General features: G+C 39.8%; 1 protein-coding gene across 1 annotated transcript in view; it reads right to left on the reverse strand.

The window, feature by feature from the left end:
- Positions 1 to 15,203, reverse strand: part of arl8ba (ADP-ribosylation factor-like 8Ba) — a 47,065-nt gene that overhangs the window by 16,405 nt on the left and 15,457 nt on the right. The window contains exon 2 of the mRNA XM_072582655.1: positions 1,156 to 1,236. Within this exon, the coding sequence (XP_072438756.1) occupies positions 1,156 to 1,236 (81 nt within the window). The remainder of the gene's footprint in view (positions 1 to 1,155; positions 1,237 to 15,203) is intronic.

Below are 15,203 nucleotides of genomic sequence, written 5' to 3' on the forward strand. Positions count from 1 at the left end.
CGAATTACGAGAATTTCTCATGAACCAAGGCCTGCCCAATGAATTTCTGACTGCTGCAAAGTCACATATTCATATAGTTTAAGGAAAATGAACAGGCATTCAAGTCTAAAAATTGGAAACGGTTGGGTGAGAATTGGCTTGTTCCACCATTCAACTCGGCCACAGCTGATTTGCACAGAGTACTCAATCCTCCTCGGTTCAGTAACCCTTGCTATCCCTCTTTGCAATATCTAGTGATCTAACATTTTTAAGTGATCATGCAGACATTCTACTAATGACTACATTTTCAAAATGTACTTAATTGGCTATTAAGTTATTTTTGGACATCCTAAGATTGTGAAAGGGAATATTTTAAATACAGGTTATTTCTACCCCGGCAGAGGGTAGGTATAGCCCCCTTGTTCTGAATGCCCCCAAATGAAATTGTAATTCTCTATCCCAACAAACCTTTTAATCTTCAGCACCTCGAAAAGATCATCCTTTTACCTATACTCAAGGGAATTCAAGCTGAGGCAATGCTTATCTAATGCTTTTAGCCTCAGTATAATTCTGGTGAATCTGTATTGCACTCCTTTAAAAACTAACCAATCCATCCTGAAGTGCAGTGCACAGAACTGAATGTTGTACTTAAGATCTAACCCGAGCTTTATAACTAACTTTCACTCCTCTTTCAATCCTCTTGCAAGGCCAATATTCAACTTACCTTGAATGTTTTGAGCACATCCACCAACACCTACTGACCCAAAATCTCGGTTCAACGGAGGATGCAACTTTCCGCATTGCGATTCTGATCTCGTTCTGGTTTTTGTTGGTGACTAAGTATTATATCGTGATGTATTATATCCCAGTGTTGACTCTGTACATACAAGAAACTATTAACCATACCACCTGCTGGATTCCAAAATGCACAGAAACCCCAATATCAATAATTATACTTTGCAGTCTTAAAAATCAATTTGCACCACTATTCATTGGTGAATTTACTTAACAGTATGTTGCAACTGTGCAAGGCATTTGAATAATGTGCTCGCTTTGAAGAAGAGTGTTTTATGAGCAGTGTTGAACATGCAAACAACTGGGTGAGGTGTAAAGTGTTGATAAATCAGACTGAACAGCATAACCGTACTTTACTGGATAACCCATTTCATTACATACCTTTATTGTTACATTGCCTTTGGTGACCTTTCTCATATTGAAGCCAACAGTTGGAATCATATCTTCACTGAACTGACCACACTAGAATTTAAAGGAAATAATGAAAATTAATAACAGACATTTCACATCTTTTCCCACCTCAAGACAACTAATGTAATAGAAAGAACGGTGTTATCCTGTACGGTGTCCCAAAATTTTTGAAATTTGACTGACTGTTACAAACAGAACAGCCAATTTGCACACTGCTGTGAAATGAACAGCTCGACCTTCTGCTTATAAACAATTAATTGAGATTTTCGTCAGAGCATCCAGAGAATGGCCCTGTGAAATAAACACTGCACCCAACTCTTCAAACCCAAATTGTGCAGTTAGAGACTCGCTTTAGTAAATTATATTAAATAAAGCGCAATAATCCCAAAATTTTTGAAATTTGACTGACTGTTACAAACAGAACAGCCAATTTGCACACTGCTGTGAAATGAACAGCTCGACCTTCTGCTTATAAACAATTAATTGAGATTTTCGTCAGAGCATCCAGAGAATGGCCCTGTGAAATAAACACTGCACCCAACTCTTCAAACCCAAATTGTGCAGTTAGAGACTCGCTTTAGTAAATTATATTAAATAAAGCGCAGCATAGAAGGGTGTCAGTTTAGATTTCATCCTTAATGTCCAATCAGTTTGAAAACCAAAACATCCCAACAGGCCATTTGAATCAGATTTCCTTTGAGCACATGGATTGATCAGGACTGCTGGCAGAATGCAGCCTAATCATTACTGCAGCAGCTCGATTACAAGAGTGGGAAATCCAGAAGGGTACAAATCAACACGGAGAAAAGTATCGCCTGATGCTATCAATTAATACACCATTCAGGCTGGAGTATACACGACTCACTTGAAGAGATAAAACTTTCAATGTTTCAATTAAGTTACAAGAATACTGCAATTCATCTAGTCCTAATACACGTTTCTCCTCACTACAAAATACTGGGTATTGAAATGACTTTTTTTTAAAAAATGAGGTGAGGCACAGAGATTTACAAAGAGATGTCCTTGATTTCAAATTTGCAGTGAACATGACTTTTTTTTAAATAAATATTTTTATTGAAAAAAGGTTTTCAGCTTTTTTTTTTACAAAATTACAAAACCAGTACAAAATAGTGTAACTTTATAATATGACAACAACAATGGAAAGAAACTACAACACTACTCCGCAAGCTACCGAAACATGAAAAAAAAGCAAAAAAACCTCGACAAAAACCACAATTCAAAAAATAACCAAGGAAAAAGAAAAATAAATAAACAAAATAAAATTAAACCAAATTATAGCAAGGCAACAAATTATATTCAATTAAATTACTACACTCAGCGCAATCTCACCGAAGCACCCCACCACTGGGAGCAATAGTAAGCAAACCCGCACTTGTTCAGGATTCTATCTCTCAGGGGCTCATGGTCTGCCAGGCACCACCCTCACGGCTACACAAAGGCCCTGATCAGTATAGCCTGCCATATAATTCAAAAAGGACTGCCATGTTCTGTATTTTCTGGTGCACCATACTCGTAAGGAAGTCCAGGGAGATGTGTTCCATGACTAATCTACACCAGCTCGAGTGTCCCGGGGGACTCTCTGACACCCAACTCATTAGAATGTCCTTCCTCACACAGAATGAAAGAATATTAAACAATTTCTTCCCATCCAAATCCTCCCTCTTTGAATGTGTAAGACCCAAAAAGAGGGAGACTAGATTTAACTTAACCTCAGTTCCCAAAACCACTTCCAAAACACCCGCTATGGCATCCCAATACCTGTGAAGCTTGTGGCATGACCACAAGCAATGAGTAAGAGTGCCAACCTCCATTTTACATTTGGGGCACAGAGGGGACACTCCTGTCTTGAATTTCACAAGCCATTCCAGTGCCAAGTGAGCCCTGTGGAGCACCTTCAGTTGAATACCCTGGGTCCTATTGCAAATCGAGAACTTCCTACTGTTTTCCCAGATATCCTCCCACATCTCTGATGAGATTTGCACTGCCAATTCTTGAATCCAGGTTCTACATAGCTGCTCAATGTTCTCTGAAACATTACTTCCGAACAAGTGATAGACAGTGCTAACCGAGAGGGCCCCCGTAGACCGGTGCACTCTCCTCTCCATATCCAACTTGTAGGGACTAACCAATGTAGTCTTTTTTTTGTATGACGTCTCTAACCTTCAAGTAACAAAAGAGATCTCTCCTAGGTAGCTCAAATTTCTAACTCAGCTGCTCAAAGGACATTGTGACCTCCCTGTCAAATAGATTTCCAAAACAGGAGATTCCTCTGGATTCCCAGAGTCCATCAACCCAGGCTAGAATCCCAACATTTCCACTATGGGAGTGAAGGGGAAGTTTTTTTGTAAATTGCCCTCGCCCTGCCACATCATTCTCCATGCTTTAACTGTGTTTAGGACAATTTCTGCAGTGGTCCATAACAGTTCTCATCTTGTACATAAACAACAAATTCATGAGGGAGCATTTTGTTTGGGAGGCCTCAATACCCAACCAGATGGATCACAGGTTTTGACAGGCCCATTCAGCCACATTGGATAGTGAAGAACTCAATTGGTATTTCTTAAAGTCTGGAAAATCCGCATGGGAGACTGGTTAGCAAGGTTAGATCTCATGGAATACAGGTTAAAAACTAGCCATGTGGATACAAAACTGGCTCAAAGGTAAAAGACAGAGGGTGGTGGTGGAGGGTTGTTTTTCAGACTGGAGGCCTATGACCAGTGGAGTGCCGTAAGGATCGGTGGGGATCCTACACTTTTTGTCATTATAAATGATTTGGATGTGAGCATAAGAGGTACAGTTAGTAAGTTTGCAGATGACACCAAAATTGGAGGTGCAGTGGACAGCGAAGGTTACCTCAGATTACAACAGGATCTTGATCAGATGGGCCAATGGGCTGAGAAGTGGCAGATGGAGTTTATTTTAGATAAATGCAAGGTGCTGCATTTTGGGAAAGCAAATCTTAGCAGGACTTATACACTTAATGGTAAGGTCCTAGGGAGTGTTGCTGAACAAAGAAACCTTGGAGTGCAGGTGCATAGCTCCACGAAAGAGGAGTCACAGGTAGATAGGATAGTAAAGGCGGCGTTGGGTATGCTTTCTTTTATTGGTCAGAGTATTGAGTACAGGAGTTGGAACGTCATGTTGTGGCTGTCCAGGACATTGGTTAGACAACTGCTGGAATATTGTGTGCACTTAGACCAGAAGGCCTATCGGAAAGATGGTGTGAAACTCGAAAGGGTTCAGAAAAGATTTACAAGGGTGTTGCCAGGGTTGAGGGATTTGAGCTATAGGGAGAGGCTGAATAGGCTGGGGCTGTTTTCCCTGGAGCATCAGAGGCTGAGGTTTACAAACCTTATAGAGGTTTACAAAATCATGAGAGGCATGGATAGGATAAATAGACAAAGTCTTTTCCCTGGGGTGGGGGAGTCCAGAACTAGAGGGCATAGGTTTAGGGTGAGAGGGGAAAGATATAAAAGGGACTTAAAGGGGCAACTTTTTCATGCAGAGGGTGGTACGTGTACGGAATGAGCTCCCAGAGGAAGTGTGGAGACTGGTACAATTGCAACATTTAAAAGGGCATATGAATAGGAAGGGTATGGAGGGATATGGGTCGGATGCTGGCAGGTGGGACTAGATTGGGTTGGACCAAAGGGTCTGTTTCCATGCTGTACCTCTCTATGACTCTATAAGTAAGAATACCAGCACTCTCTCCGATGGATGTAATAGGTTGGGGGCATTCTTCTTTCTGGCCAAGTACACTAGACATCTACCTGATTTATCATTGTACTCAAAAAATCTGTTTCACAAAAGAGATTTCCCTCCTTGCTGTTTGGGTGAGTGCAGCATTCAAAGTAGCCCTTAGGGCTGTAATCTACTACAATTTAGTTAGAGACAATCTGTCAAAATATGTTAACTCAGCTGCCTTCAGGCAAGCCTCAAGCAAGCATTACTGTCCTCCGTTCTTGTCTCTTCTGGGTCGCAGAGTAAGAAATAATCAAACCCCGTGCACAGGCCTTGGCAGTCGCCCACAGCATCGAGGGATTACTGGCCGTACCAGAATTAATATCGCAAAAGATTTTAAATAGTCTATAAACTTGCTATCTGTCAGGAGGAAGGGTCCATGCACCAGTGCCAGGAGCCAGTTCCGCTTCCACTGGCCTGCACCTCCATGTTCACTGCCGCATGGTCAGAAACAGCTATGTTTCCTATGTTGCAAGACAGCACAGAGTTCAAAAACGTCAATGCAACAAAAACATGTCAATTCCAGTATAGCACTTATGTGGGTTAGAAAAAGGGTAAAATCCCTACCTTCGGGGTGAAGACATCTCCACACATCCAACCACCCCAACATCTTGTTCAGGTCCACCAACTGCCTGGATTGCAGAGACAGACCCTAGGCATCCTGTCCACCTTGGGGTCAATAATAATTGTATGACATGCCCCAAGGGCCATCAATCTAGAAAGCACATCCTTTAAGACTTAAAGGGGGTGTGCCATGGGGCAATATACATTCAGAATCCCATATTCCTCTCCATTTATTAAAGGTTTAAGAACTTGGAGGTTGTCGACCTGCTCCTCCAAGGCCCACATTTGCCATTTCAGGGTCTGGACCCAACCCGTTGAGGATTCCACCACAGTCTCTGAAGCCGCGGCCTGTCGCTCTGCCTCCCCAACAGCTGCCCGAGGTGCTCAATCTCCTGGTCATGCTTATGTAGCATGATTGAGATCGGATCGTGCCTGGCTCGGGTCTCCTCCATCAACAAAATCAACCTGAGTTTCGTGAACTCAGATCAGGCTCTGCTCCATAGGTGAGTCTCCTAGGGTGGTCGCAGACACCAACTCTGCAGCCACGGGTGTGTCCGTTGCTGCAGAGGGGGTGGGAGGGGGAGGTTTAGAGGTTCCTGCCTGACTAGCTTGTGGAGAAAACATTATAAACACATAGGCAGTTTGTTTTTGCTGATTTTTGTGTGTGTCAGGTCCCTGTCTGATGTGATTCTCATGCTCACTTCCTTTTGGTCATTTTCTTAACAATTTCAGACTAATACTGGATAGTTCTAGGGGTCAAGAAATGGTTATTTCCAGCACATTAAGTAGTAAAGCTCCACTTTGTCTGGGTTCTCGTGCAGAGCTCAGCAAAGCAGACCTACTGGGTCGCTGCCACCTTGAATCCCCCGTGAACACTATTCTTAAAAAGTTGACAGGTAACTGATACATAAACTTAAGCAATTGTTGATTAGATCAGAAATTCCCAAAGTTCAACCTTCTCCACTGAAATGAAACATGGAACATAGTATGTATCATGACACATCTGCGATCCCTTCTAGCTGATAACTAAACAATTCCTAGTAACTCAATATTTCAAATCTCTTTAATAACAAGTATTGGTTGCCTTTACAGAATCTAAAATGAACATTTGAGGGAAAGAACAGCTGAAAGAAAGTTGAGGATTCAAGTTCAGCTTTGATTATGACAACAGCTCACTCAGCAATAGATGTTTCCATATCATGGTATCAGTGACAATCAAAACACTGACTTGGCTTCTAAACCACACTTCTGATGTCTAGTTGGGCTACAAAACTTTGAAGACCAAAATAAAAAACCAAGCAGCCCATGTGTTGATCAGATCAGACAGCAAGATCTCCCCATTAGAGTACTGCACTCATTCTGACATTTAACAATCAATATAAACTATATCTTAGGAAGGATCAGGCTTCCATGCATTGGAATTTAGAAGTAGGAGAAAAAAATCCTAATTTATTTGGATAAAGTGAAGTGGCCAGGGTAGATGTTTGGAGGATATTTACCCTTTATGGGAAATCTAGAACTAGTGGGCACATTTCAAAAATCAATATATTTCCCAATCAAGACAGATCATAAGGAATATTTTCTGAGTCGTTAAAGTTTGAAATGGTTTTCTCCCATCCCACCCAACTTATTAGTTAAATGTTTTGTACTAGTTACACAAATATTAATAGCGTCTTGTGGTTATTTCCAGATTTGCCTTCTCAAGGAGGAGCAGCGATCCCAAGTCTTTCCAAAGACAATGGAACTGTCCTTAAATGAGCTGGACAGAGACTTCTGGAAAACTTGCATTTCAGCACGTAAATGAAGTGTTCAAGATTTAACCCATAACTTTTTAAATCACAATTCTCACTGCATCTACATTAGACTGAGCAATGTAGTATTTTGTCTAAATTATTGACATTTTAAAACTGGGCATTTTAACAGCACAGACATTTTTATATTCAAGTAAGTAGTGGCTTGAATGGATATCAATTTCTGTTCACATGCTACAGTTTACTGGTACACAGTTTAAAAATAGAAAGTGGTTGATGTGCCAAGATAAAGCAACTCATTAGATATATCTTAGGTGGGAGACATCTCCATGCAATCAATTTGCAACAGTTCTCTCAACTTATTACACAAATTGGTTCAACGCATTTTGAAATTTAGGATTAATGTTAGCGATCTTTAATTGACCACAACCGCGAATTCCCACAAAAGCTGCACACACTGCAGCTGTATTTCCTCTTCCTTTGCTTCTAAATTAAAATTAATCACATGAAGAGCAAGATTTTATGCTACAGCAATAAACCAATAAACCTATTTCATAACACATATCTAAAATGCAATGGCCTGAACTGGATGGAGTGAAAATGAAATGCGCTTCATACTTCAACTATTTGAGAATGACCCAACATGTTCAATTCTCCAGGCATTAGCTCCTGATCTTAGCTAGCAACACAAGAAGTGTTGCATGCATGTCTGTTGTTCCACTTCTTGCCTATCAGTAGTACTTTCATCTAATGTCATGGAAACGATTTCTCATCTTTCATAAAGCAAAGCTACTTTCTTGCAAAGTTTATGCTCGGGCAGGTGGTTAAGTTCCTACATTAAATTAAGTTGCATTATTCAAAACAATCCCACAGAAACCCTTATAAATGCTTGGGTTATTTTCCCAGAATATCAAACTAATTTAAAACACCAAAACAGACATGAAAATGTTAAAAAAAACTTTATGCTTTCTTGAATCATACACAAAATTGCTTAGCTGAAGGCAGAGGGCTGTGGATCTTCATCCGAATCACCTGCATCTCTACGTTGTAGGTTGAGTACTGTTAAGACTCTTCAGCTCCTTTGGACGCGGAGGGTTGAGTACTGTTCGCAATAGTTTTGATAAATGTATCTTACCTTAATTGAGGCACAGGCAAAAGTCAAAATGAATACGAATTGCTCAGGAATGCTGAGTTTTGGTGCACATTCATTCTTACACAGAGTACTGGCAAGATGAAGCAATTTGTGGGAATGACAGTGAAATCTCCTGGTATGAATGACTATTGTCCTATAGAAATGGTTCTGAAGAACAGGAAAACATTTCAAAACTAAATAAATTTGCATTTGGAGTAGTAATATTTGCCACTACAAAATTACGAAGTTAAATAGTGTGGGTGGGGGCTGCAGTGGTTTGAAATAAATATTCCCACCTCAAAGCATGTCAGTTTGCTCCTTCATAAATCCAAACACTTCCCAACTGCAAGCTGTGGAGTTAAGTGCACTGATGCGGAATCAATGTCTTCAGTCACAATTTCTAACTTGAGCAAGAAAGTAATCCTCTTTCCATGGTTTCAGATTATTCGGAGGATTCCAGATGACACAACAAGTCACCACTCTTGGGTCCCATCCCCACTTCAGCTTCGCATCTGCCATACCAAACATGAGGGACTTTATGATTTGTCCCAAAAGTCATTGAGCACCATCTGTCCAATATGGCTAACCTAGCTTTTGCACAACCCAATCTAAAAACTTACTCTCATCATGCCCTTTAATCCCTATCAACTCCAGTCCTTCACCAAATAACCACCCTCCCTACCATATGATTAGCACAGGGGTTCATTTTCTTCAGAATTCATCCGCCCCAACCTCAACGTTGCAATTATCATGAATTTTCAAAAGCTATCTGCTCTATCACCTTCACTAAATCACCAACCTCTCCAATTTGCAAGGTCTTGAAACATGACGTCACAATGCAACTTCAAGTTTATCTCATTAATTATTCTTTAAATAATTTTTCAGATTTTCCCCAAGAACAGAGCAGAAGTTATCTAGTTTAAATCAAAACAACTTGCTCAGACCTTCCAATGGAAAGATAAGCATGGCAGTGCAGACAGTTGTGGAATGAAACCATGTGGAACTATTGATGCAGCTGACTTGCAGGCATTGCCCTGGAAGTGAAAACTTTTGATAGGCAATTACATAGTGCCTGGAACCCTGCAAGAAAGTCACCGATTCTGGGTTAGAGTTGCAGACTTCAGAGGAAGGATCAAGACATGTCTCAACTTCTTGGTAACTATTAAACCAATGTCCCCTGACTCATTGACCTCCACCCCCAACCTTTATGGTCAGACCTCCCATTACGCTGACTTCCAACAAATTGTAACCCCTCCCCAAAACTCAGATTCAACCCAACCCAACTCTAAACCAAACCTCCCTGCTGGCCGACATCCCTGGAAATAACCTGATCCATCTCAACCCTCCCCTACCAAATCTAACCTGACCCCAACACCTCCATTCCACTCCTGAAGCCAGCAGGGAGTGTGGTGAAAGGGATGCCGAATCCTGGGCTAGGTTAGTCTGGTCCCGAGAAAGGTCCCGACACTGAAGTTTGTATTAACTCCTCAAAAAGGTAAACATGTCTTATTTTGTCTGATCAAAATTGAAAAAAGTATTTCTGACCCGGATGAGAAAATATATTCCAATGCGGCAAATTATGGTAAACTATTGTAATTGCATACGCCACAAGCATCAAAACTAGTTTGCTTAAAATCCTTGGCATCTTCTTTCAGCCCTCCTTCAAATCCATGTGTTTAGCCAGCCTTTGGGTCACCTTAACTGCTTGATGACCATTAGTGGCCTCTGCAACATCTTATCTTAGTCACTGCGCAGGACTGCTGCTTTAGAGGAAATGGTTAAGCAAAGTGTCTTCAGTTCACACAGCACGGGCACATTGCAACAACCTCCGGTTACTGTTGTGCAGCACCACAACAGATTGAAGCAATAGGCAAAAATGTCAGATTAGAACAGAAACTGCAAGCCAAAAAAAAAATGTACACTTAGAAGAAATTAGTGCAAGCAGTTCCAGTGAAAATGGATATTTGAAGACAACATTCTATAAATCGAGACTTTAAAATAATTTTAAAATCAAACTTTTAATAACTATGTTAATCATGCACAGTTAAGAGATAGGTTCTGAGTTGAAGAGATGTTGGCAGCAAAATGATAAAATCATAAGCATGAGACAATCAGCTGACTTTGGTTTGTGCAAGTAACAGATCTTGTGACTTTACACTGTGGCTACTCAGGTTAGTCTAGATATGTTGCGGGCTCACAAAGAAATCAATCCTACTTAGCTACAAGCAAAATACTATGAATTCTGAAATATAAGGAAAGTACTGGAGAAATTCAGCAAGTTGGAGATATAAGTAACTTAGTCTGGTAGGACTTTTTCAGAACACAGAAGCAGCAAAAACTTGCCACACTAATGAAAGGTCAGGGACAGGTCAAATTAGACAGGTTTGTCAAAGAGCCACCACAAGCATGATGCAATAAATGGCATCCTGCACAATTTCATTCCATGATTAAATATACGGTCCAATTGGAAATTGCAAATCAAATGACAACAGAAGAACAAAAGAAATCCTTTGTCCTCTCTAAATTTAATTAACTCTATATTCTGATTTTATTAAGGCAGGATAAAGGATTTCTATATCAAAGCAATCTCAGATAAGCACCTCTGACCAGTCACCACAAACTAAACAGACAGAAGTGACTCCAGGTTTAAATTTTGCTACCATGTATACACCAAGCTCAGAGAGAAAGGGATGATTGCAAGAAAGGGGGATACAAAGCTGACCATCCTCACTACTTTGCCCTCCTCATACTAAAGCACAAACACTCGATGGAGACTGTGACACTGAAAGATAAAGCTTGAAATAGAGGCCTTATTGTTGGGAGACTTCTGCAAGTGTCCTCGTCAGTATTTAAAATTATATTTAGGTAGCATGATTTGTTTCATATTATTTTCATTTCTTTTCAACAAACAATCTTCAGCCCGATGTGCTTAAGTTTTGATGAAAGATCATGAAACAATAAATAAGACCTATCAAGCCAGATTTCATTCTGGGATCTGATTTGCCCAGTAGGCAAAGTCAAAAATCATAACACCAGGTTACAGTCCAATAGGTTTAGTTGGAAGCACTAGCTTTCGGAGCACTGCTCCTTCATCAGGTGGTTGTGAAGCAGGACCATAGGGCACAATTTATCGCAAAAGATTAAAGTGCCTTGCAACAACACTTGATTGTTGTTAAATCTTATAGAATGGGTCGCTGGCTTTGTTTCATTAATATGCAAATTCCAGAACTTCTAAGTCACATTCTCAAGATAACTTGTAGTTTTATAAAAAAAAGGTGACATCTCAGCTCAGACAATGCATTAAAGGTTTGAGGTTACAGTCTGTGTGTATCCCAACTTTGAGTTGGGCTGATTCTACTTCCAAAGTGGAATTTATAAATTTATTGCATGGATTGACTGTATTGCAGGTTGTGCATTTTTTGAACAAACTAGAATGTATTGTTTGCGTGAGCAAAGTGAGAGTGAATATGAGGGGTATAAGCCTGCGAGGGGGCACCTGCATGAGTGAGAGTGTTGGGGGTGTATGCGTGTGTGTGTATATGAGAGAGGGCATGTGTATGAGAGGAGGTCTGCGTGAGTGTAAGTATGTAAAAATGTGCCGCTTGTGTATGAGAGTGTATAATGTAGTTGGGGTCACATGTGTGACATTAACCCAAGGGCCCAGTTGAGGCCATCCCCATAGGTACTGAACTTGGCTATCAGCCTCTACTCAACCACTCTGTGTTATTGCCTGTACCGAAGTCCGCCTTAGGAGGTAGGAACAGCAGATGGGGGTCATAACATGACAAGACTCAACTTGCTTTTCCGACCCAATTCCATACTTGCATGATTGACACGGTTTAACAATCAATCTGATTCATCTGTTCTGAAACTCGTCAACTAAATATACTATCCTATTCCTCTGCACAAGTCGGCAAATTTGTGTTTTTCACATTATAATCTGCTAATTTATTTGACCACTCAATCTATATCCCTTCAAAGTCTCCACCTTTCCACTACAGAACAAACTTCTTCACCTATTATTTTCTCATCAAATTTAGCTACCATGCACTCAGTCCTTTCAAGTCATTGGTATAAATTATAAACAATTGAGACCCCAGCACTGATCCTAAGGCATTCTACATTCAGCTTTTCAATTTGAACATGACCTAGTCATGCCTTGCTAGCTGAACAATTCTCCATGATAATCTTTTACTCCTTACACCATGAGTTTGTTTTGGACAGCAAGCTTTGATGGTAAATGTCAAATGACTTTTGGAAATCTAAAGTTTCCCTTTTTCCACATGGCTTTCTAATTTCCTTAAAGAACTTAAATAAAACTGAGTCAAACAATTCCTCTTTCAAAACATATGCTGGCTGTGTCTGACTGCATCAAAGTTTTCTAATGCCCTGCTAAATATCTCATCATAACGGATTCCAATACTTCCCTAATGACTGATGTTAAGGTCATTCACCTGCATTTCCTTAACTTGTTGAATTCCTTCCTTGAATAGAGTTGCATTCTAAATTCTCCAGTTTGACAAGATCATCCAGACATTTGTAACATTAATTCCAATACGTCTGTAGTCATATTATTCTAAGAGGATTAATCTTTCAAACTTAACACATGGTAAATTATATTTAAGATAGAATTATAATAATTACACCCAGGAAAATTATAAAATGTCCTAATGAACTCAAGATTTTTGCTGCTTTCATCAAAATACTGAGTAATTTTGAAACATGCATCATAAGTACAAAAAATCAATCACAACAGCATTCACACTTTCTTCCCAGTTTTTGAACTTCCCAAGACTTTTTCAAATATTACACATGGCAGTAATTGGCAGATGAATGGATGACAATGTTTTAATTGAACCAATTCTCAAATTCTGATTAAGACAACCTCTGAAGTGGTTTCCTTTGGCCTGTTAAATTCATTTTAAAAGGTAAATTTTGCTGATGCCACAAATCTGAATGCAATTTCTTCAAGTCTGGGGAAAAAAATAATATATTATTATATGTGGACTACAAGTCTCTTTTGTTTATACATGTGATATCATCAATCAGGCTAGCATACAGCAATATGTTTCCAAGTCAGGATGGTGTATGATTTGAAGGAGTTTAAGTGGTGTTCCTCCCATACATTTGTCACCCTTGTTCTGCTTGACAGTGGACATCACAGCTTTGGAGTTCTGGATTACTAGCCCATTAACATTACCATTATGCTGCCACCAACACCTTTCCACATCATAAAATAGGAGTTTCACTTACATTCAGACAGTGATGCACACAAAACAGCAAGTATTTCAAAGAAAACTAAATGCTTGAATACTTATTCCCTGCAAGAGCAGCAAAGGTCTCTGCAATTTACAATTGATTAGATTCCCGACAGTATGGAAACAGGCCCTTTGGCACAACAAGTCCACACCGACCTTCCGAATAGCAACCCACCCAGACCCATTCCCCAACCATATATTTACCCCTGACTAATGCACCTAACACTATGGGCAATTTAGCATGCCCAATTCACCTGACCGACACATCTTTGGATCGTGGGAAGAAAACAGAGCATCCGGAGGCAACCCACGCAGACACGGGGAAGAATGTGCAAACTCCACACAGACAGTCGTCCGAGGCAGGAATTGAACCTGGGTCCCTAGTGCTATGAGGCAGCCATTCTAACCAGTGAGCCACTGTGCCCCAAGGTTTCCTTCAAACATGGTTCACAAACATCCAGTGCCGAAAAGAATTACCTTACTGGCTTACATTGACTTATACAAATGAACTGAAGGTCAAACTGCATAATAAATCTACATTAGAAATAAGGTACTGCCCCTTTATTGTATCTCTATTCTTGGATAAATTCAAAGTATTTTAAAGCCTTCAAATGTTGATGAGGTTTTTTAATGTGTACACTGAAAACATTAGAGGAAGTTCACAAACTAATACTTCCATAAAACTGATATAAACTTTTTTTAAAAAGCAAAAATGGTGCTAAGAGGCAGAACAAACTTACAAAGCACCTCACCCAAGTTATTACCTGGCTTTTATTCTACATCATCTGAATTTTAAGGGAAGAAAATACTTATTTATAAAGAGGTCAGAATGATGCATAGTGGGAGACCATTTGGTCCCTTGTGTCTGAAACCACTTCTCAAATCCCACATCCCTGTTCTATCCATACTCTGTTCAACAAGCAATCTTGTTACCATTTTGAATGATGGAATCCTGTCCAGATCCCAAACTACAACTTGCTGCAAAATCCTTCTCACACAAATTGCACCTGTTTTTTTCATAATTACCTAAAATCTGCTAACTAATCTTTTCAGGGGAAACAGTTCTACCAATTTCATGCCAAATCATAAAAGTACACAAAGCATATACTGTACATAAAACCTCAAATACCAGGATCAAGTCAAGGTTAAACACTTTTCTTACTAAGTGTAACTTTTTGAAGTCAACAAATCAACAGGCATACTGCCCTGATTATTAATATACTTGGCCCAAAAGATTAAGCAAGCCACAACTTAAATCACTATCTTGGAATAAAAAGCCGAATCATTGAATTTCAGGGGCATTTATGTTGGATCAGTACAGAGGCTTTAAAGAATCCATATTTCACTCTTCATTATCACAAGTTTGACTTGATTCCACTTTTATTCCAACAAAGCAATTGGTTAAACTCCATGAAGTTGGTCAGAATGTTGGTTGTAATGTAAAAATTGTAACAACTAATTGCACGTAAATTAGGGCCAAGATCAGGTGGAATAGGTAAAAAGTAATCCAGGAGACCAGAAATGCTAAATTATTTGATGGTAATGGAAACC

Source organism: Chiloscyllium punctatum, chromosome 12 (genome assembly GCF_047496795.1).
Source record: "Chiloscyllium punctatum isolate Juve2018m chromosome 12, sChiPun1.3, whole genome shotgun sequence".
Lineage (NCBI taxonomy): Eukaryota > Metazoa > Chordata > Chondrichthyes > Orectolobiformes > Hemiscylliidae > Chiloscyllium > Chiloscyllium punctatum.